Below are 21,832 nucleotides of genomic sequence, written 5' to 3' on the forward strand. Positions count from 1 at the left end.
CTCTCTGTCTCTCTCTCACACACATCCAAGCCCACCATGAGCTTCAAACAGAAACTCAAGCCTGTAAGTATCCTTACCTTGCTCTTCCTCATCCTCATCTTGGTCCCTGGTTTTATAAAGACGCTGTAACATTGGAAGCACTGTCTCAGAGGCGCTTTTTGCTGTGGTTGCTGTTATAGGGTAATTTTGTGTGCCATTACAGTTTTGCAACTTCTCAGAACTGCTTAAATCTGGAGTTTCTTTCTCCAACTTGTTTTAAATTTAGAATATTTTTTACTACAGTTTAAGGGGGAATGAGCCTAGTAGAGCTGTTTGTCAGTGGCAGGAATATTTTGAATTTAGGTGGTAGCTACTGTGGACTATTTTGGATGCTTGTTAAACTATACTAATTTAATTAATATAAATATTATTTTGAAGGTTATATATGTAGATTTATTAATTCACTTCATAATTTTTGTATAAATACATCTAACAAATACGAAATTAAAGTAGATCGAAAACCTAAAATTAATTTTAATTGGGGTCAAATGAAATTTTCGTCAGTGGCTATCTTATTAAATGAAGATTGATGTATCAATAAAGGACTGTCCAGAGTGAGAAAAAAATCGTATTTTAGAACGAAAATATTTTGACATCCCTTGGATGCATGTTTTGAAACTGCTCATTAATAGTAGTTAATGAGTTTTATAAATTAAGCGAGCCTTAATGAAGTGTGGATACGGTGATAATGCTCATTTATAAACCTCGGTGTCTGTATTTATAGCTCATTAATTAATGTATCCAGCCTTTAACTTAATAAGCTCTCTAGCTTGCAGGATTCTCAGTCAAGGTGTCCATCTTTTAAAGCAATCAGAGCTTCGTATTGATTTGCAAGACTCCAGGCACCAAAATGGATGTTCTCTTCATATAAGAAGACCTGTGGTGATGTTTTTTCATCTGTTGTTTTGTCACAATCTGTTCATCCCTGGCATCTTTTGGCTGCCATCCATTAAAAATGTAACCGATGGCACCTTGTGCATTGCACTCTTGAAACAACACTGGAGTCGTGCTTTTTCACTTTCTCTTGAAGTGCTTTGATTTTTTTCTGGCTCACACCCATGAAAAAGAAAGTCCCAGTCTCTCCTGGCCATCCAGCAGTTCACCAGGAAATCAGACGTCTCATTTATGAGCTGCTTTGTTACCTTGGAAACAATCAGTCTTACAAAGCTCAGGGGAAAGACTTTGAAGAGCACATTTTGTCCAGGAAGGATGAACACCCAAAGCAGCTTCTATGCAAATGGTTAATGGTAGCTGATGGCACGGTCTTCAAAAACGGGACTTGTGGCTTGGGACTTTACTCTGTGAGTCGCTGAGTGGCATTTCAAGCTTGGGAAATTCTATGAAAAGTAATAGGAACTTTGCGCAAGGGAAATGTTCAGTAACTAATTCTTTGTATATTTTGATTTCTAACCCAAGGGTAGCCTGTTTTAGTAACAGGGAAAAAAATAAATCTGTTTAAGGAATTCAGTGAAAACTGTTGAAATTAAGTCCTATTATTGGATGACCAGATCATGAATGCCATTTAGTGATCTAACCTGTGGTTTAGACAAATTTATAGAAAGTCACTATTGAGGACAGTTTGTATATTTAGTTTTCTAGTTTCAGAAACAAATCAGTTTTGAGAACTATAAACTATTTTTTCTTATCTGGAAGTCTCAGAAGTATAATATTTATTGCTATAATATTCATTGTAGTTTTTTTTAAAAAAAAACTTTTCTATACCTGATTTTTAATTTTGTGATCAAGAAGTACATTCAAGGTTTTGGTTACTGTTGGACTAAGTTTTCTCACCTCCAGGTTCTTTAAAAGGACTGCCACCTCTCCAGTCATTGGCAGAGTAGACTGATCATGTGATATGACAGGTAAATGGTAGAGCCCTATAAAAGCTGAAATGTGGCTGTTTGCAAGGGTAGTCTGTTAGGAAGTGGGCATGAAAGCAGACCTCTCTGCTCTCTTAGGAAGTTTAGTCATTAGCTCTGCCTGGGTATTGTTATAGTGGTGACCAACTCAGGAAATCACAAAGCTAATTTGGCAATCGGAGTACCACCACCTGCTATGAAGAAGACCTTCTGATAGAAAGAGTCAGAACAGAGTCATCGGCGACCCAGCTGACAGATTCCTTCAGTCTGTGAAAAACCTGCTGCTGAAGGTGTTGAGATGTTCCAGAGAGCCGAGATGGAGGCTTTGATTATGCTGCCGGTCAGTACGTTATTGTCACTTTGGGCTGTTTCACGTGTCGTCGACCTGCGATTTTCAAAGGAAGAGATTAATTGAGTTCTAATGTAGGAGGTCAGTGAAGCAATGCCTTTGTCACTGTGTTCTCACAGGAAAAGAGGAATTAAGCTTGAACTGAGAAAGTATGTTAAATAGGAAATGCAAGCTGCTTCTACATATTGTTAGCAGTAACAGTGGCAGGATTAGTACTAATGTCACTAACAGCTGCAACAGTAGTAACAGTGCTGTCAATGAAGAAGTACCAAGAAGTACTAGTGGCAGTATTAATGCTAGTATCAGTACTGTCAGTCATAGTAGGAGCAGCAGTAGCAAGTAGTAGCTATAACAGCTGTTGTAGCAGCACCAGTAAGTAGCACCAGTAGCATCAGTGCTTTCAGTAGTAATAGTAAAAAAGCCTTGAGTACAGAGCTGTATCAGTGTTTGAGCATTAATGCCAAATTGAAAAGTAAAGAGAAATCAGATCCAACACATCTCTACCGCAGAGCCTCTTCGGGTGTATGCAATGACAGCACCACTGCCAAAACATTGAATTTTTCTTCTATTTTTTGGGGGAGTTTTGTTTTTTTGACTTACTCTCTGTATTTTCTGTCATAGTCAGAGGGTGTGACTCTGGGGTGACAACAATCGTAATTGTAACAATGCACGTCTCTGTGCTGCAATCACACAATATTACAAGAACTTGACAATGCATTTTATCTGATGCAGACTGACATCAATAAAATCTTTCAGCACCAAATCAGAACAGGTCCTGGATAAAACAAACAGTGGTACTGTACCTGTATATACAATATATTTAAAGAAACTCATTTTGCATTTCAGTGTCAACATAATTTTGAAGTCATTTTAGAGTCAGTGCAGCCGTAACTACCTTGTAAGAAGCTTTCATTTATTTTTCTCTGTTTGAATGACAGTAGCCCTGCTGGAGGAGTTATTTAATCACAATGTGCGATGGCTCTTTCTGTGCCATTAGTAACACTCAGGCACTCAGTGCTCTGTCTCCGCTAATTAAGGCTGATTGATTGTTTAGTGTCAGAGTGATGATGTTTCAGAAAAAATGCTGCCAGTTATTTTTTTCGAGCAAATTTACAATTCAGTCATTATGAATTAAAGTTTCAATACTGAGTTTTTTTTAAGGAACTTTTGTTTTAATGGATTTCTCATACAGCGTATCCATTCAGTGTTGTTTTTCTTGTACATGCAAATGAGCAACTTGTTTTTGCTTTTTCAGAAACAGTAACAGCACAGCAATTTTTTAATGCATTCCTGCTCTTCAGTGTTTTCAGCCAGAGAGTCCTTCAGTCTTCATTTGGTTCAGTGAGAACCAGCTGTTTGAAGTCTACTGTAGATCCTGGTGTTACAACACCAGTGAAGAGCATTCTGGTATTTTGCCAAAAAGGGCAAACTTAATGGGCCAGATTCAGAGCTCTGTCATAGACAGTAGAGGAACATTTCTGCACAACTGAGGACCACTTAACTGGATGAGTAGTGCTGATTTGTAGTATATCGACTGAAAGATTCGAACTACCATTGCATGACTAGATACTCCGGAGGCCTGCAAGAAGCGAAAATGTCCTACATGAACTAGGGAGTCAGTCTTTAAGAAATCATCATTTTTGTTCCTTCTCACATGGAGGATGTACAGTAGCTGATAAGAATCTCAAAAGGATTTTACCTGCTGAATTCTTTGTTGGATTTCTGCATGTGCAGTAGGGGATGTAATAACAGTGAGAGCTGAATTACTGTACATGTACTGTACATTACAGTGTATATTTTATGCTATGTATATAATTTGCAGTAATGTCATGAAAGTGCTTAATGTAATCATTTAGAGAACTATGCTGCATAAGCACTATCTTCTCTGATGTAAATTGAAAACAACTTTTTGGCCATCCTTTCTTCAGGATTAAACACAAGATCATGTGCAAGAGAGGTCAGCCTCTGAGGACTGCACATAATCTCCATTTACTTCTCTGGTCGTGTCTGTGAAGTAGTGAGTTTGACCTTCTGAGCTGAATAGCCATTCTGAGTGAGACAATAAAATCCTTTGTTAGGAGCTGGAGATTGACAATGGAAAGAAGTAAACGTGTATTCGACAGAAAGCATCACGATCCCCTGATGACCTGCAGTGTTCGTAGCGTTTTTGGATCAGTGAAAGGCTTCTTGCATGAGAGGCCTTGCAGCACTTTGTCAGTGTAAATTTGATAAATCTCTCTGGAGTTGCAGTCAGGAAAAGATCTACAGATACTGTTAAAGAATTTTTCCATAAATGCATAAATCTGCAATTTTGTTGTTTAAAATAACTATATCATTTTTATATGCCCCATGTCACTCATGTGTATTAATTGCATTTTTTATATGAGAAATCACATCTGGAAAGAGGGTAGCTCAAAATGCATTGTTTGACGTGCGAGAGTCTATACTTGGTGGCAGTACCATAGGCAGCAATTATACACATGAGTCTTTTCTGTGTGAGTTGCGCCTGTACTTCTTTGCATATTTTCTCAAGTTCTGTTGAGTTTTCTGGGTAACATAGATGGATTTTCACCACTTGCCAGAGACGGGTATATACATTCAAATTCATATGAGCACAGGCAGAGGACATTCAATGAATTGTGTGACTTGTGTGTCAAAGTAATTGTGTGTACCTGTGGTAATTTAGGTTTACCATAGAGAAGGTGGTGATACTTACACAATCAACTTATTTTTTACTTTTCTTTGCAACATTTTCTAATATTTAGCCTTTCACCCATGAAAGCATTCAAGTTTTGATGAAAGATATTCACTTTAGAAAATGCGTACTGTACCTAATTCAGGAAACTGTAATGTCATTCGAAGGGAATGCCTGTGCAAGGTACTTAACTCTGTAACCAATATTTAGTGCAGGGTTGCCAAAATTATATCTTTTCTAAACCATGTGCAGGTTGTTTTGCATTGTCGGTTTATTTCAGAGAATGTAGCCCTCATGAAACACACCGAAGGAGAAATGTCAGTCCTGACCTCAGCGCTCCAGTGGTTGTGCCCTTGGCTCTTTCTGTGTAATTTCACCACAGAGTTGAAGAGTTTTGTGATGTACACTGATTTATACTTTAGGCTGTGCTGAAAAGGCCAGAATGACTTTACCATACATATGAAAGAGAAAGGATCAATCTAATTTAAAAGCTAGTGTACAGTTGCACTTATCCGTCAGACTGAAGAGCACAGCCTGATAACACTGTTTATTGTCTTACTTGTGTCCTTAGGGCAGCAGTATTGTGGCATAATGCTATCTTATACATAGCATTGTATAAAATAGCACAGTATAAATGCATAATGTTCAGTGGGGAGCAGGGGTCTCCAGTCTTAATCCTATTGAACCGAAGGGCCTTCTGTTAATTAAATAACTTTAAACCTGTAATTAACTAACTGTAACCTGCTCTCTTAGATGCTGTTTAATTATTTTGTTAGAGTTCTTTGGATGAGCAACAGCTGTGATGGAGACAGACAGTGCACGTGACATGGCATATGTATACTTTCAGAAGGCTATAGATGAAAAATAATCATCAAATAGCTGTTGGTAGGCATTTAAGGTAATGCATGTCTTTAGATCAAGAGTTGGCAAATGAGTAGAAAACAGATAAATGGTGAATGCTTAAATTAAGGTGACATAATCAGTACCACAGGGCTCTGTTTTCAGTCAAATGTTCTTTTTAATTTAATTATCATACTAGATTCATGAGAAGGTAGTAAACTAGTCAGCTTAGCAGATTATACTGAATGAGGAGAATCAGAAAATATGGAAGCTGCGAAGGAAATTCAAAACAATTTCTGAATATTCTGGACTGGGTAAGCACCTGTCAGCTGAAATGTAATTAAGGTGTAATATAGACACTAGTTGAGTGTTTCATACAAGGAGAAGAAAAAGAAACATGAATGAGGAAACAGTGGGCTTAATGAAGCTGTCTATTAAAAAGGCAAGAAAGGAAACGGAACGTTTCGGCTGTGGAGCCTTCCTTGGGCATGAGCGAAGAAGCCTCCACAGCCGAAACGTTGTTTCCTTTCTTCGCTTTTCAGCAGGAATAAACTTTTTACCTCTTGCCTTGCAGCCTTTGCATGCTGACGCAGCTACCCACTTGAACTATTAAAAAGGCATTGCTGTTGGTTTTAATCTATCATTTTATCTTGTAGAAAATATAGGGAAGCAATAAATAAGGCAAACTGAATGTCAGAATACATAGTTTAAAGTCTAGAATTTGCATCGAGTGATGTTATGTTAAAATTGTGCAGTGCACTACCCAATGCAATCCAGAACTGTTTTCAAATGCCAAGTACACATTATTCTCATGCTCTAGGTATTCTAGAAAGAGTCTAGAGAAAAGCAACCGGATATGTTCCTGGGCTTAACTACTCTGAGTAGCTAAAAGAACTGTCATAAAAATTGATTTTTATGATAGAGATCCTGCAATGAACACTGCAGCTGAGCAGGAATATGGAATAGAAGCAAGTAGCAGTAAGATTCAAAAATATAAAAAAAATAACAACCAATATGTTTAAATGCAGATAAACTACAAAAGTTAACCAAATAAACTGAGCTAAAAAATATATCTGAACTTGAAATATGGTGTTAGGATACCTGTATATCAGTGGAAGAAATTTTGATGATATTCTATCTACTTGCCTGTGCTGGCATTTTGAATGAAAGAAAAATCAATAATCGTGATAATGGGCATTTCTGTCAGGTATCTCCTCACAGGTGCAAACAGACATTACTTACCCCATGTGAATACAGGAGGTGAGGCTATTGTATGTGCTATACATTAATTAATAAACTGACGAAGTGCTGCAGATCAGGCCAAGGTTAGTTGCATTCCAATTGAGCAGATAACTCCTTTGCGTCTAGGAAAAGCACTGTTCAGGAGGAGAATGAAATTAAAGATAATTCAGATTTCAGATGTAAATGAAGATAGTTACAATTCCAGGATGCAGGATGGTAATATATACAACCAGTTTGGAAATCATTAATGGGATTTAATAATAATAATTGCTTACACTTACAGTATATAGCGCTTTTCTGGACACTACACTCAGAGCACTTTACAGGTAATGGGGACAACTAATTTCCCTGTCCCTATACTGGGGCATTAGGACCCACCCAGACCACAGGGTGAGCACCCCCTACTGGCCCCACTTACACCTCTTCCAGCAGCAACCTTAGCTTTTCCCAGGTACCGGCCAGGCTCACACCTGCTTAGTTTCAGTGAGTTATCAGTTGTGAGTTGCAGGGTGATATGACATTTAAGTAGATACCTCCTGGACAGGATTTTTAAAGTGACTTTGTGACGGTGAGAACTGAATTTTTAAGCCTCTTCACAGTATCACAGAATTTTCTTCTATGTGACTAGAGAATTGTTGCTCAGCAGACATCAACTGCCAGTCTGTACAACACTTATCTGGTTTCCTGCTAAGCCTTTAAACTGCCTTTCTATCTTTTTATGAGGATCCCAGGCTCTCTGGTGGAACCGGTGTGTATAGATGTTGAAAAGCAGGGTATCAAGATAGCCTCTTCACACAAATATCTGCTCCTACATTTGCATCAGCTTTGTGAGATGACCTGGATGTATAAAACCTTGGCATTAGGACTTTCACCCTGTGTGATGAATCAGTGTCAGTCCTGACAAACTGAAACCAAACTGTGGTCACAGGAAAACATTATCTTGCATCCTCAAAATCCCCATCCATCAGGACAGTTTCTGCTCTGAATGTAAAGGGCAGTGAGTCTCCACTGAGACCTGTGAACAAAGAGAGAGAATTGGGGGCCCTGCTTCCACCAAAGTCTAAACGATTTCCAAAGAATCATTTCTGAATCATTTCACTGATAAAAACAGGCAATTGCAATTTGAAGTAGGTAGATAAAAATATTTATTACACTTAAAATTAAATCATTTTAACATGAAAATTTGACATACTGTAGCAAATAGCTATTGCCCTAGTTCCAGGAGAACTGTTTCAAATCTGTAATGCAAACTGAAATACTGACACAAAATCACTGCTTGAATGCCAGTTATGAACTAATATAAGTTGCTGTACATTCTTTTCTTAACTGAAAACTAATAAAAATAATTTATATTTGTGATTTTTTTTGGAAAGATATTAAAAAAGCTAAAATAGCTCGGCATATTTCTTTCCAAGATTTAGGATTTGTTGTTCTTAACAATATGAGTTATGAGGACAGAGTGAAGTAACATAATCTTTTCATTAATTTTAAAATTAGATAATAAATATTTTTTTAAAGAATAGATGAATATACAGTAGGCATTTTCTCTTGTAGTGCAGGTGCCCCAACACGTTGATAAAAATGCAGTTTTTAACCATATCTGTCATTTCAGTTTCTACTGATATTCCTGTAGGCTTTCTCCAGTGTAAAAATGAAAGCTGGAGATACAAGAGCTGTTCTTCAGACTGAATGGGAGGCCCTGCGGACACGCTTGAATGAGCATGTACCCACCCTGTGCCAGTTCTGGCCATGCCCCTAGTGTGATGGAAGGGAGAAGAAGGAGTTCTGCTGAGCTGAAGTAATTGCTCACATCATTAACTTTTCTTATGAACTCATTTTGTTCGTGGGACAAAGTTATCAGATCCTCCATCTATCCATCCATGTTTTAACTGCTTCCTCTAATACAGGGCTGTGGGGGAGCTGGAGCCTATCGTGGAAAGCAATGGGCACCAATTCAATTCCAAATACTTCATTCATCCCCAGGGGGGGCAATTTAAGGCAGGATTAACCCTTGACAGGGAAAACAAATACAGACACTCATACACTCACACCAGGGCCAGTTTTCCCAGAAGGCAATTAGCCCATTAGTATTTTTTGGGGGGTGTGGGAAGAAAACCATGGCAACATGGGGAGAACAAACAAACTCCACACAGACAGCACCCCCAGATCTGGAATTGTGCACAGGGCCCCAGCACCACTGTGCCAACGTGCTGCCCCCATGAAATGTCAAGTTATGATCTAAAACACATATGAATAAAAAAGTAGCTTGAGAAATCACAGAGATTTCTGCTAGTGGCTGATGTCAGATCATTATGACCATTGATCAGCCCCATATCTCTGGCTTCTCCATTGTGAGCGCACATACAGTACTGTGTTGGCAGATCCCATGTGTGCTCATTGCTTCACATATACTGAGTGATTGAGACACCTACACTCAGGTCGTGTCTGAACTCCTGGCAGTGTTGCGCATGTTGACAGTACCTTTGGCAGCACAGTAAGTTTCTGGGAATTGAGGTTTGTTAGAGCTTAGTGTCTTGGACGGTTTAATAAGTAAGACTCAGTTCTATATAAAGCTGAGACATTTTTTCTTCATACCAATTGTTGTACTGTCGCAAATAAAAAAAAACTTTCTTTTGAACATATCTGGGACTACAATGTTCTGGGATTTACTTTGAACCCTGTGGTTCCAGTTTAATTGGGAAGATTATATGAGTACTGGAAAGATTCCAAATGACAGGAGCCCATTTGGCCCATTGGGTCTGATCATTCTCTTTTATCATTCTGTTCAGTTCACCTGTGATGCACAGCGAGATATTATTAGAAAACCTGCTTCAGAAATGATTTGGTGTGTGAAATAAATCTAACATACAGTATGCAGCTAGCTGTTAATTGAAGTCAATAGCAAACAGCTGATGTCAGTTCTGTGCATACGCAATTAATTTCATTGCTGATATTGCTTTTTTCTAAAAGCCTTGAGCAGTCATGTGTGCCTTTCCCCAGCTGCACTGTATGCTAACTATTTCATTTGACTCCATTCTCGAAAGGCATTTTTTCTCCCATATTCAAATTGTTTTTAAAATTACTTCTCTTCAATATATTTACAAGAGTCACTGTTGGAGAACATTGTCATAAAGTGCTCTGTATCCTATGAATGTTTACTGTAGTTTATTTAGTAATGTTAATATATTTTTTTTAGTTTTACCATGTTTAAAAAGTGTGTTTACTTTGCTAAAGTATCTTTCACTATCCCACTGTGCTTTCTTTTCATTATAGTATTTTTCTCATGATGGAATAGTTTGTGATGTGCATCAGTGTGACCACTTTTTCAAAGGCAATGCTTTTATTTCTCCTGCAACAGGGCATCTCAACATGATGCTCAAAGATTGTCAAAATGAAAACATTTAATGATGTATATATACACTATATAATGTGAAATCTACTGCCCTGGAACTGTATTACAACAACAAGAAAACAAATGCACAGAATCTGCATGATGAGAATACACAGTGAGAGGAGACAGTAGATGGGGGTACTGAATACAGTAGGAGCAGAGGAGTAAAGAACAGAACCAGGTAAGGAAAGTCTCTTCTAAAAAAGGTTTTGAGTCTGGATTTCAAGGAGTTTAGAGAGTTGACTCTCTCATATCCTTAGGGATAGAGTTCCAGAGCTTTGGGGCATAACAGGAGAAGGCCCTGTCACCACTAGAGTGTAGACAGCCTTGGGGTACAGATAGGAGACCACAATTAGAAGACCAAAGCTTGCAAGGTAGGGAGTAGGACTATAGTAGATTAGACAGATACTGAGGTTCCAAGCCATGCAGAGCCTTATAGGTAAGCATGAGGATTTTGAAGTCAACACGAAACCTGACAGGATGCCAGTGCAGAGACTCCAGGAAAGGAGTGATTTGATCATTTGCACTAGACCTGGCTTCTCTTCGCACAGGTCCTGTCCCTGGGCGCAGACGTCCTCCCGGAGTACAAGCTCCAGGCACCTCGCATCCACAAGTGGACCATTCTGCACTACAGCCCGTTCAAGGCCGTGTGGGACTGGCTCATCCTTCTGTTGGTCATCTACACGGCGGTCTTCACCCCCTACTCAGCCGCCTTCCTCCTCAACGAGCAAGAAGAGGAGCGCCGCCGGAGCTGCGGCTACATCTGCAACCCCCTCAACGTGGTGGACCTCATCGTGGACATCATGTTCATCATCGACATCCTCATCAACTTCCGCACCACCTACGTCAACCACAACGACGAGGTGGTGAGCCACCCAGGCCGCATCGCAGTGCACTACTTCAAGGGCTGGTTCCTCATCGACATCGTGGCCGCCATCCCCTTCGACCTGCTCATCTTCAGGTCCGGCTCCGACGAGGTACTCCGAGCATGGGTGGGGGAGCGGGGGGTGGGCGTCTGGTCATGGGGCAGGGTCCCCCAGGCACTTCCGGATTTAAAAGACGCCAGAATACTTAAGTATATCATTCTGTTCTGCCTGCTTAATTCATTTCCCTTTCTTCGTTTTCTGTGCAGAGTGAATCTGTAGCCTCACTCAGGCTGATAATATTAATTCCTTAAACTTATACAGTGCTTTACTGGACACTCCACTCAAAGCACTGGACAGGTAATGGGGGATCCCCTCCACCACCACCAGTGTGCAGCCCCACCTGGATGATGCAACGGCAGCTATAGTGGGGAGGAAAGCAGAGTGATGAAGCCAGTTCAGAGATGGGGGTTATTAGGAGACTTGGTTGGTAAAAGCCAGGGGGAAATTTGCCAAGACACCTGAGTAATACCCTGGGATTTTTCATGAGCATGGAGTGTCAGGACCTTGGTTTTACATCTCATGCAAAGGACAGCTCCTATTTTACAGTATAGTGTCCCTGTCACTCACTATACTGGAGCATTAGGACTCACACAGACTGCAGGGTGAGCGCCCCCTACTGGCCCCACTGACACCTCTTCCAGCAGCAACCCAGGAGGTCGCCCATCCAGGTGCCTGTTTTGGTTTTGCAAGACAAAAAAAAAAGAATTTCCATGAAGTGGTAACTTAAAGTGCTCAGAAAAACCCAGTGAGCTTCTACAAAACATAGTGTTACCTACAGATCAGAAGGCCTGCTAGTTTTAATGTTCTGTAAAACCTTCTCCGTCAGCCTGCATCGATATGCTCAGTGTGGTCAATGTACATCGCATCCCATGAAGAACAAATCAAATTTAAAATGTTCCCACTGGAAACACAAATCTATTGCACTGCCATCATCATCATGGGTGCAACTCTTCTTACAATTTGACTTATCATTATGAAATAACTGAGTTCTGATCTTAACAGATGTTATTGAAATGTTAATGGATTCTGAAGACTCGTCTATTTTTAAAATAGATGATATTAACAGAAGTTGGCATCCTGCGTAGTTGGCACGTATAATGCATTTATGGGGTTTATAAGAGCCCTTTTAGTCTGTGTTATAAGACTAGTATACTAAAATTGTTTATGGACTTTTCTTAAACAAAATGACATCTTATAACATGTTGTTGCTAACATTTATATGTATCAGGTCTCCATAAGACAAATTACTTGAATTAATTTCAGACCAACAGAAACAAGGTACATTGCTTTTATCCGCTCAGCAGATGACAACCAAGATTAAATGACTGGAGGTTAAATTTACATTCAATTCGTTGTTCTGCGTAGATCGGTGTTCCTCAGCTCTGGGTCTCAGGGGCCATATGGTCATTTGATATTCATCGTTCCTAATTTACTGCTTATTTAACCAAACATTTTTTTCTCTTTATAGCTTTGTTTTTCCAAGTTCTAAAACAGATAACCTTATAAAACCATAAAATCCGCTGGATACCAGTCCCCAAGAGCAGTGCTGAGGAATAATCATGCAGACTTTCATGCTTCACACTCATTGCATGCAGGACAAGAATTATTTTCATTTTGTCCAGCATAACTCATGTCAGTTGAAGTTTTTAGATCTCTTTCTTTGGGAAGGGTGTGTGCTACATTATGTTCAAAGTTCTGTATAATAGTGAATAATAATAATTATTATTTTTAAAGAGCACTAATTGATATCCACACTGATTGTCACACTTCTGGAATCCATGCACTTCCCCCAGAGCTCTTAGTATCTAATGGAGTCAACTGTAACTGTTGAGGACTTCAGGTTACACTTCACATCTGCAGGGCTGTGGATTCCCAGGGCCAGCGGTTATCTCGTTTCTCCATTCCCTGCTGTTAAAGGCTTCTGTTAAAGTGAGAGTGACTACTGAGCGTGCTAACTTAATGTCTCAGTGGTAGAAGGTGTGCTAAAACACTAAAATACAATGTGTTGCTTTACGAAGTTAAATTCTATTCAGTTATGTACGTGCTATTCTAAAAGTGTGCTTAAAGAGTATACAGTAAGAACATTTTGTTTTAGATGAGTTATACATAAGTACAGTGCATTCTTTTACAGCTGACAGCTGTTGCTTTCATCGAAAACAAGTATAGATTCATTATAGACTATAAATGCGTTATAGACTGGTGTTTATGAACTGTGAATAGCACCCTATTTGTTTCTGCTTAGTCTGTATATAGACGAAAGATGGGTTGAATGTGCATGTACGTGTCTAAACTTTTAGATGCAGATGGTATATTTGTGAGGACCAGACATTGTGAAAAAAAAATTTCGAGACATTAAATGCGAAACTGGTGATATAAGAACCAGTGAGGTTTTCATAACACAAATTCCTGTTGTAGACACATTGTCTTCTTTGAAATTCTTAAAATGGCAAAACTCTAAAGTGAAATGAGTGTCCAGTTGAGGTCCTCACAAGTGCGAAAATAAAATCCTGAGCCTCTGTATGAGTGTGTGTTTTGAGTCTGTGTTTGGATGTGTGTATCAAAGCCTGTGGGAGTGAGCATTCTGGTTCTTTATTTTCTGTCTTTATTAAGGCTGTGATGAACAGGAGAGCCATTACCTTGCTCTAGGGGACCAAAACTGTTTCCCACAGCCCAGCCTGTTATTTCATACAGCTGAGATTACACTGGCACGCCTGGCACTGCATTCCTTTACATTGGGGAGACAGAAAGGCCCTGTCATACAGAGCTCAAATGCTTCTGTGCCAAGCACTCAGTAAATTCCCAAACCCATTTTTTAGCTGCATTCCCTGAACTTGGAAGTGTGGTTAGTCTTGATATTAAAGCTCTCCCCAGTGTACTGTGACTGGTATGGTTTGTAGAACAAGTCAACCTCAAAGGGCACTGCAAAGTTTGTATGTTGAAGTGTTTTTTTTTATTTTTAGGGATGTCTTTTGTCTTTGTTACTTGATATTTAAAATCTGGAAGTGTACAAGACCAAGGAGCAGCAGAAAACGAGCATTTTAGTATCTGAAAACACTATGATGCAAACATTTGATCTCAACAGGATTTGAACATAATGAGACAAAGACACATTTAAATACAGAACAGAATACTCATCAGGGAGAACAGCTCTCCAGTCTTCCCTCAGTGAGAAATTATCTTTCACTGAAACTAGACTTTCACTATGAGAACTCATTCTGCCTCTACTCCGCCTCACAGTCAGAGAGCACATTTTGCGTTCTATATATTTTTTGGGAATGTTGTGAATTTATTTAGATATTAATTTGTCTTATTATTGTTGTTGCAGAGTTCTATGTTTTGCATAATTTTGTTAAAAATCCAGCCAACATTCACTTTGAGCAGCTACAGGAGGGCTGCATATCTGTAAAAGGGCCTACTTTTCAAAGTATCTGTGTACCTAACTGCTGACCTCTCCATCTCAGTTAGCAGTCCTGGTGGTAATTTATTAGTATCTTTAAAAATAAAAGTTTTTGAATAGCAGCATTGGGTTGATGACATAAAAATGAGGTGCTTTTATGTTATCTTTTATGTTTTTATCTTTAATACAGATATGAGAGTCTATTATTGTTTTAGTTGTAAGAATTAGTTGAAATCTTTTGCATTTCTTCTTTAATGACTTTAGATTATTATTAAAATTATTTCATTAAAACAGGGGTTAATTCATTAAAAAATATTTCCACAAGGCAGCCATAGACTGTCATTATCATTATTATTGTTATTATAATCATCACAACATGATGACAACGTTCTTTTCTCCTGTTATACTATAGTAGATGTGAGAAATGTGAGTTATACTTGCGAGTTAAAATCTTTGCTGGTTATGTGAGATAAAAGCTCTGCTTTTTTGTGAGGCAGCCTGTGACTGTACTGGGTGGTTATTGACAGGTCCCTTCTTCCTAGTGACTAATTCAAGGAGAGGATGGATCCCATAGGGAAGATAGGTTTGGGCCTAGCAGATCAGCAGTGCTGGTTTATCTGCGCCTTGTCATCTGTGATTGGCAGGTAGAACAGATAAAGGGATTAAAGACCGCCTGATAAAACTCTTTCCCAACTCTGACTCATCTTATCAGACTTCCCCCAAACACAGGCTCAGATCAAAGCTCAGAAAGACCACACAACAAAGGAAATGTGCTGAAATTGTACAGATCAGCATTTGCCTGCCTGTTCTTTTTCACAGCTATGCCTTTGTTTTCCTAAGAAAATAATTAAAAACTGTTTTTATATATAAGATCACAGTGTCAGTAAGAATACAATCTTATATAAGAGCATAAGAAAAAGAGATGACAACCAAAAAGAAAACACTTCTTTTTTGGGTATTAGTAGCTCATTCAAGCTACTAATCCAAGATAGTGTTCTTTGCTGGAAACCTCTTCAATAAAGTGGCCTAGCATTTTGTTCCAGATACTTATGACTCTTTGTGTAAGAAAGTGCCTCCTGATTTGTTCCTAAATGTGCCTGTGATCCTTGTTTCCTTGTAAGCTTAAATTATTTCCATTGATTTACTTTTACAATATCTTTCAGGGTTCTGAAAAGATGGCTCACTCATAATCTTTCCATCACTGTATCTAGTGCTCTGTATCTGTAATCTGATTACCTGCGTTGATCTAAGTGCTTTGTGAGCACTGATGCTGAATGTTGTCTTCCTAGAGCTACTGAGACATTAAAACTCATCAGTCACCCCTGGGTAAAAGGCTTTTGAGCTCTCCTTGTCTATAATCTAAATCCCAAACAGGGATTAGAAATTCCGTAGTACTCAGAAATGTCAGTTTGGACCCACTGAGTGGCTCTAACTCTGCTCAGGGAGAACCGCTGTTGGTTCAGCACTATCATCCAGGTTCCCCTGAGCACGAAGAACATACACCTCAATTCTATGGGCTTAACAAAAAGTACTTTGGTGATTAAAAAATAAAATTTAAAAAGCAGAAATGTCATTTTTACTTGGGTGGAGTGAAAAAAATCTACTAATATTAATTGTTCTAATGGTCATTAAATTAAAGTGGTCTTTAAGGAGAAAATTTCCCAGGATTTTTCATCATTCCATGTCCTGTGTAAAAGCATGGTGAACCAAAAAATATGAATGGCTATTTAATCACAAAAGCCTTTATTTGATAATAATATATTCCTGATAATATATATTGGCAAATGATGGCAGTGATTTGGTCCTTGAATTTTAAGACCTATGAATGTAGCTTAAGAACCACCATTTAATTGCACTAGCAAGGCCCATTCTATTCAGTAGGAAACTAAGTGTTGCAAGCTGTTTCCTTTACAGACACATTTCCTTGCTGTTTCAGAGCTGGTTGATTAGGAACAAGTAAAGGTTTATTCCATGCTGAAGAGAGAAGAAAAGAAACAACTTTTAGGCTTCTTCGGCTGGTTGAATTGTATTTTCTCTCCTACTTAACTGCAGTAAAATTAAGTTGTCTGATTTTACAGTACTGACCTTGATGATAATACTCACTGGATCACCACAAACAGGACAAAGGCACAGGATTTTGTTGCATTTTACCGATGTTAAGGAAACAAATATAGGTATTAAATATGTAATTAAATGAACTACATCATTATTAATAATTATTTAGTGATACAAAGTAGTCTATCAGGATTGTAACATTAAACATTGTTTCTTGACTTAAAAGTATAGTTATGAGGCAATTAACTACTGCTAGGTCAATATTTTTCCATTTTTCTGTGAAGGTTTCCTTTCTACTGGTGCAGTCCTTTAGTCTCTACATTTTATTTTTCACATAGTACATTATTTACCATTCCTGAGGTCAAGGGAAAGCATCAGAAACTTGTCCAGAGGAATGGCAAGGAGGGGGTGTCAATGTAGTTAACTGCCTTCTAACTGTCTCTGTAGGTGAGCTGCTGCAGGTACTGCTTTCCACTCAGTGTCTTGGTTGCTCTCCATTTCCTTCCCCCTTCCTTCCCAGACCACCACTCTGATTGGCCTCCTGAAGACGGCCCGGCTGCTGCGATTGGTGCGCGTGGCGCGGAAGCTGGACCGCTACTCAGAGTACGGCGCAGCGGTGCTGTTCCTGCTCATGTGCACCTTCGCCCTCATCGCCCACTGGCTGGCCTGCATCTGGTATGCCATCGGCAACGTGGAGCGCCCTTACATGGACAACAAGATCGGCTGGCTGGACAACCTGGCCGATCAGATTGGCAAACACTACAACGACAGCGACGTGAGGTCGGGCCCCACCATCAAGGACAAGTATGTGACAGCACTCTACTTCACCTTCAGCAGCCTGACCAGCGTGGGCTTTGGGAACGTCTCGCCCAACACCAACTCGGAGAAGATCTTCTCTATCTGCGTCATGCTCATTGGCTGTAAGCCCTCCTTATCCCACTCTGCATCCTTCTCTCTCTTTCTCTGCTCACTTCTTGTCTCATCTCCAGTGCATTATGTTAACTGGCATGTGTTAACAAGCGAGTGTTAATTGTGTGGTTTGTTTTATAGTGCAATCCGTGATATTTATTTGGACAGCGGTACAGATTGCTACGTTGGTGTGTGCTGTACATGTGTTACTGTGTAGAGCAGATGTGAACCTGTTGATACGCTGTGCGCTGAGACATGTAACCGTGGCCCTGTCCTGACTGCTTGTCTCTCCGCAGCCTTGATGTATGCTAGTATTTTTGGGAACGTGTCGGCCATCATCCAGAGGCTGTACTCGGGCACAGCGCGCTACCACACCCAGATGCTGCGGGTCAAAGAGTTCATCCGTTTCCACCAGATCCCCAGCGGCCTGCGCCAGCGCCTGGAGGAGTACTTCCAGCACGCCTGGTCCTACACCAATGGCATCGACATGAATGCAGTGAGTCTTTTTGATGCAGTAGGGCCCAGACCAGATATGCCCAACAGAACAGCTGGCTGGACAGTTGAGGGTCCCCATACATCCAGGGAAAATCTATATGAGGTGCAAGTGACTGAAATACAGATTGTGGTAAAGGGTCATGAGGAGGCATCGCCAACGTGGACATGTTTATTCTTCCAGGTTAAGCAGAGATTGTTTCTGGTCATTATGATAAATCTATCAAATTTAAGGAACAGTTGTCTGTCAGTATTCACTGTTCTAGCTCTGAAGAGGGCAACGAATAGAGAAGAGACCTGCATTCATGTTGCCACATGTCAATAGTGTAGCTTCTACCAATGGCATGGTAGCAGTAGAAGACTTAGTAGAATGTGTTTTTCTTTTCATCGTTGCTACCAGTTGTCTTTTTTTTCTTTCTTGTTAGTATTCATCTGATGGTGTTATCCAAGATGCCTTACAGCCAATGAACTGTAAAATTTTAACAGTGCAAAAATGCATCACATAGAATAGAAATCCCAATCTTTTCCTAAACAGAGCATAGAGGTGCACAATCAGAGCAAATAGACCTGTGCAGTGTTTATTCAAATCTGTTGACTTGTGCTGTATAGATGAAGTATTTCCCTGCTCTCCGAGCTGAACAGTGGTACTCTGTTACACATCAGGTCCTCTGCTGTAGGGGTGTAGTCCAGCTCTCCACTAAGGCTATAAAAATAAATAATAACCTGATGGATTTCTGTCGGCTCATATTCTAACTGTTGTCTACGACAGGGAAATATAGTATTATTACCTAAGCTCTAGGAGTCTGTAAACACTCACATGTTGCCTGGGATTGTCTTGGTCAAGCCTCTACACTAAATTACTGCCTCTCACACCTGGGATTGCCTACTTTCAATATACTTGACCTTACTGTCTCTGACAGCAAATGCAGTTTGGTTATTTCCTCCAAATAGGTGCCAGTTTATACTTAAATAATTAAATATAAATTATTTAGGCAAGTTTATTTCTTCTTCATGGATGTAGGGTAATTACATCATCCCACAGCTGCATACGTTCTTGTATTGTAGATGTTTTGCTGTATAAACACTACAGTGACTTCCCATTTTAATTGCCAATGGATCTTGTGCACTTCTGACAAAGTTAGCTGACCAGTTATTACCTCTTACTAAAAACCGATATTTTCACTGATATGTTTCTTTTCGCTCTAGTTTTAGACTGAAAGGATAAAACAAAGACCAAAAGATGGTTAGATAACCTAATGGCCACATGTGTGTTCTACTGCCAAAATGGCTAATTGACCGACTAACAGATGTATGTCTGTTTTTCCTTTTATTCTGTAAATATTTATGCACCATTTTACAAACAAAGCCAAGTGGTGTGACCCTGAGTTCAATATTGTTTGTCCTAGATTCTCTGCTAGTCCTACTTCTCCAACCATTTGCCCAGAGTAGCTCTATAACAACCCCTTAGTCTTGACTCTTAGACCACACCGTCTTGATAGACAACTCCACTATCTCTGACTCCCAGTGTCCAGGTCTCACTAGCCAATACTATCTCCCTGTCACTCTCACATGATATATTAATCTCATGTAAACGTACAATGATCTAGAGTAAATCTGAGTGAAAATCCACAGCCTGCCACATTCAAGCATTGAAAAGACCCTCCTAGCTCTCACATCTTACAGTGACTCAAATTGTCCTGGCAAATACCTGCTAAAAGCCAAACAGCAAATTGAACAAGCTGGGTTGTCAATTTCATGTTAAAGAAGTCCATCACAGCAGTGCCAACGCAGAGACTTAACAACTGCTCAGCACACTCAATATCCCACATAATTGGGTGAATAAATCTAGCAGGGCCATGACTTCCAATATGATAGACCTCAGGCCAAATACACTGGCAACAGAAAACATTGCTGTCTGCATGTGTTCACAGTGTTACTCAGGGATGAGGAGTGAGGATGTTTCCATGGAGCTCGGGATCACATTAAAAAATTAATTGCACACTGAAAGGAGCAGTTTTAAGGTTTCAGAGGTGACTCAGGTTTCTGACAAGAAATCAGCATGAGGTATAATAGCCAGGACATCATTGCCCAGGGCAGTTCATTAACCAGCTGTGCCAGGGGTTCCCACAGTACAACATACTGTAAATGTGATGTCCATTCAAATCCCTCAGCCTATGAGACGGGCCAGGCAGCTGCAAAAAGGCAGTATTATTAGTCGAAGGCTCAATTTCCAACACAGTTTACAGACATTCAAATTGCGTTTCTTGTTTGCATACTAGTATTTATGACAGTAAGCTAAGGGTATATCAGCAATGTCCATCTGTGCCTTGAACCCACGACTTTGCAGGTGGGAGTCCAGACTACTAACCACTTTGTCACCGTTACATCTCTTTGCTTCTTTGCCCCTGTGCTGCTGCAGTACAAGTGCTGTAGCAGTTTGATGAGTTGATTTGCAAGTAGCGATCCAAAAATAGCAATTAAAAATAGAAATAGAAGAAAAATTGCCTTTTACCTTCTAAAAGAGCTGATGACACCTTTTTTGTATACATTTCTGAGGCTGCCAGTAGAGAAGTAGTGTAGGTGGTGAAAATAACCTCTTGATATCTTTCTCACAGTGATTTGGCTCATTTCCACACAGAAATCATCAGTCCTTATTGAGAACTTGGTCTCTTTTCAACTCAGCTAATCTCAAGGGAGTTACCTTTAGGAAAATGGTATCTGTGTGAGTGTTTTCTTAGAGTGGCTGTATCATGTTTACAAATTGTCTAGATCTTTGCATTATATCATATTTAAAGGTTTTGGCCAAAAAGAAAATAGAATTAAATATCTGCTGTCTTAAAACTAAAAATCTCAGTTAACTTACTTTTTCTAATTTCACAAATTAATTTGTAGAAACCATCACAACAATTCATAAAGGTTGATAACTAAATCTAAACTTATAACTAACTAAATTATTTTCTTTGCTCATATATTCTTGAACATTATTAGATATCATAAAGCCTGGATGTAGCAGGCAGCTTATAGAAATAGACCTGTTATCGATAGTTACAATCCATGACTGGGATACAAAAGATAAAACTTTGCTTACTTTTGGTGACAATCAAGTAGTTAATAATGGCCAGTATTAACTCCAACAATGAGATGAACCTGAGCTCTGAAAAGTATTGCCACAAGGACACAATGGAGTGAAGAGAGATCAATATATTGATCTTAATGAATATGTTTTTTATTCGCTCACAGTTTATAATTGCCGAGCAAACCATGGCCATCCAAAGTCTCACCAAGATCCTTTTACCTATGGCTGGCCATGCAGCGTCACTAGTGTGAGGCTCAATTTCCAGCACAGCTTACAGCTTCTTTATACTTGTATATAGTAGTATATACTCTATACTAGTATTTATCACAGTGAGCTGAGAAGTGTTCTCCTGGGCCATGACCCTATGACCCTGTAGTACCCAAGTTCAGCCAATCCCAGAGTGGCTAATCGTGTGCTGCCAGGTTCGGTTTTAATTCGGTGCAGGTCTGACTCCTAACGTTAAGCTTGCCAGCTGGTTTGCTTGCTGTCTGATCTGCTTTTATTGATAGGATTGACAGACTGCTAGTGGCTGGTTGCTAATGGGAGTTCCCCCTCTTCCTCT

At 39.5% G+C, this 21,832-nt stretch overlaps 1 protein-coding gene across 4 annotated transcripts in view; it reads left to right on the forward strand.

Moving 5' to 3' along the window:
* Positions 1-21,832, forward strand: part of kcnh6a (potassium voltage-gated channel, subfamily H (eag-related), member 6a) — a 77,902-nt gene that overhangs the window by 46,444 nt on the left and 9,626 nt on the right. For 2 of the 4 annotated variants that reach the window (XM_088906252.1, XM_088906256.1), the window contains exons 7-9: positions 10,946-11,392; positions 17,314-17,713; positions 17,999-18,198. In XM_088906252.1, the coding sequence (XP_088762378.1) occupies positions 10,946-11,392; positions 17,314-17,713; positions 17,999-18,198 (1,047 nt within the window). The remainder of the gene's footprint in view (positions 1-10,945; positions 11,393-17,313; positions 17,714-17,998; positions 18,199-21,832) is intronic. The other 2 variants (XM_088906253.1, XM_088906251.1) reach the window with 2 other exon arrangements.

Source organism: Atractosteus spatula, chromosome 26 (genome assembly GCF_055471065.1).
Source record: "Atractosteus spatula isolate fAtrSpa1 chromosome 26, fAtrSpa1.hap1, whole genome shotgun sequence".
In the NCBI taxonomy this organism is placed as follows: domain Eukaryota; kingdom Metazoa; phylum Chordata; class Actinopteri; order Semionotiformes; family Lepisosteidae; genus Atractosteus; species Atractosteus spatula.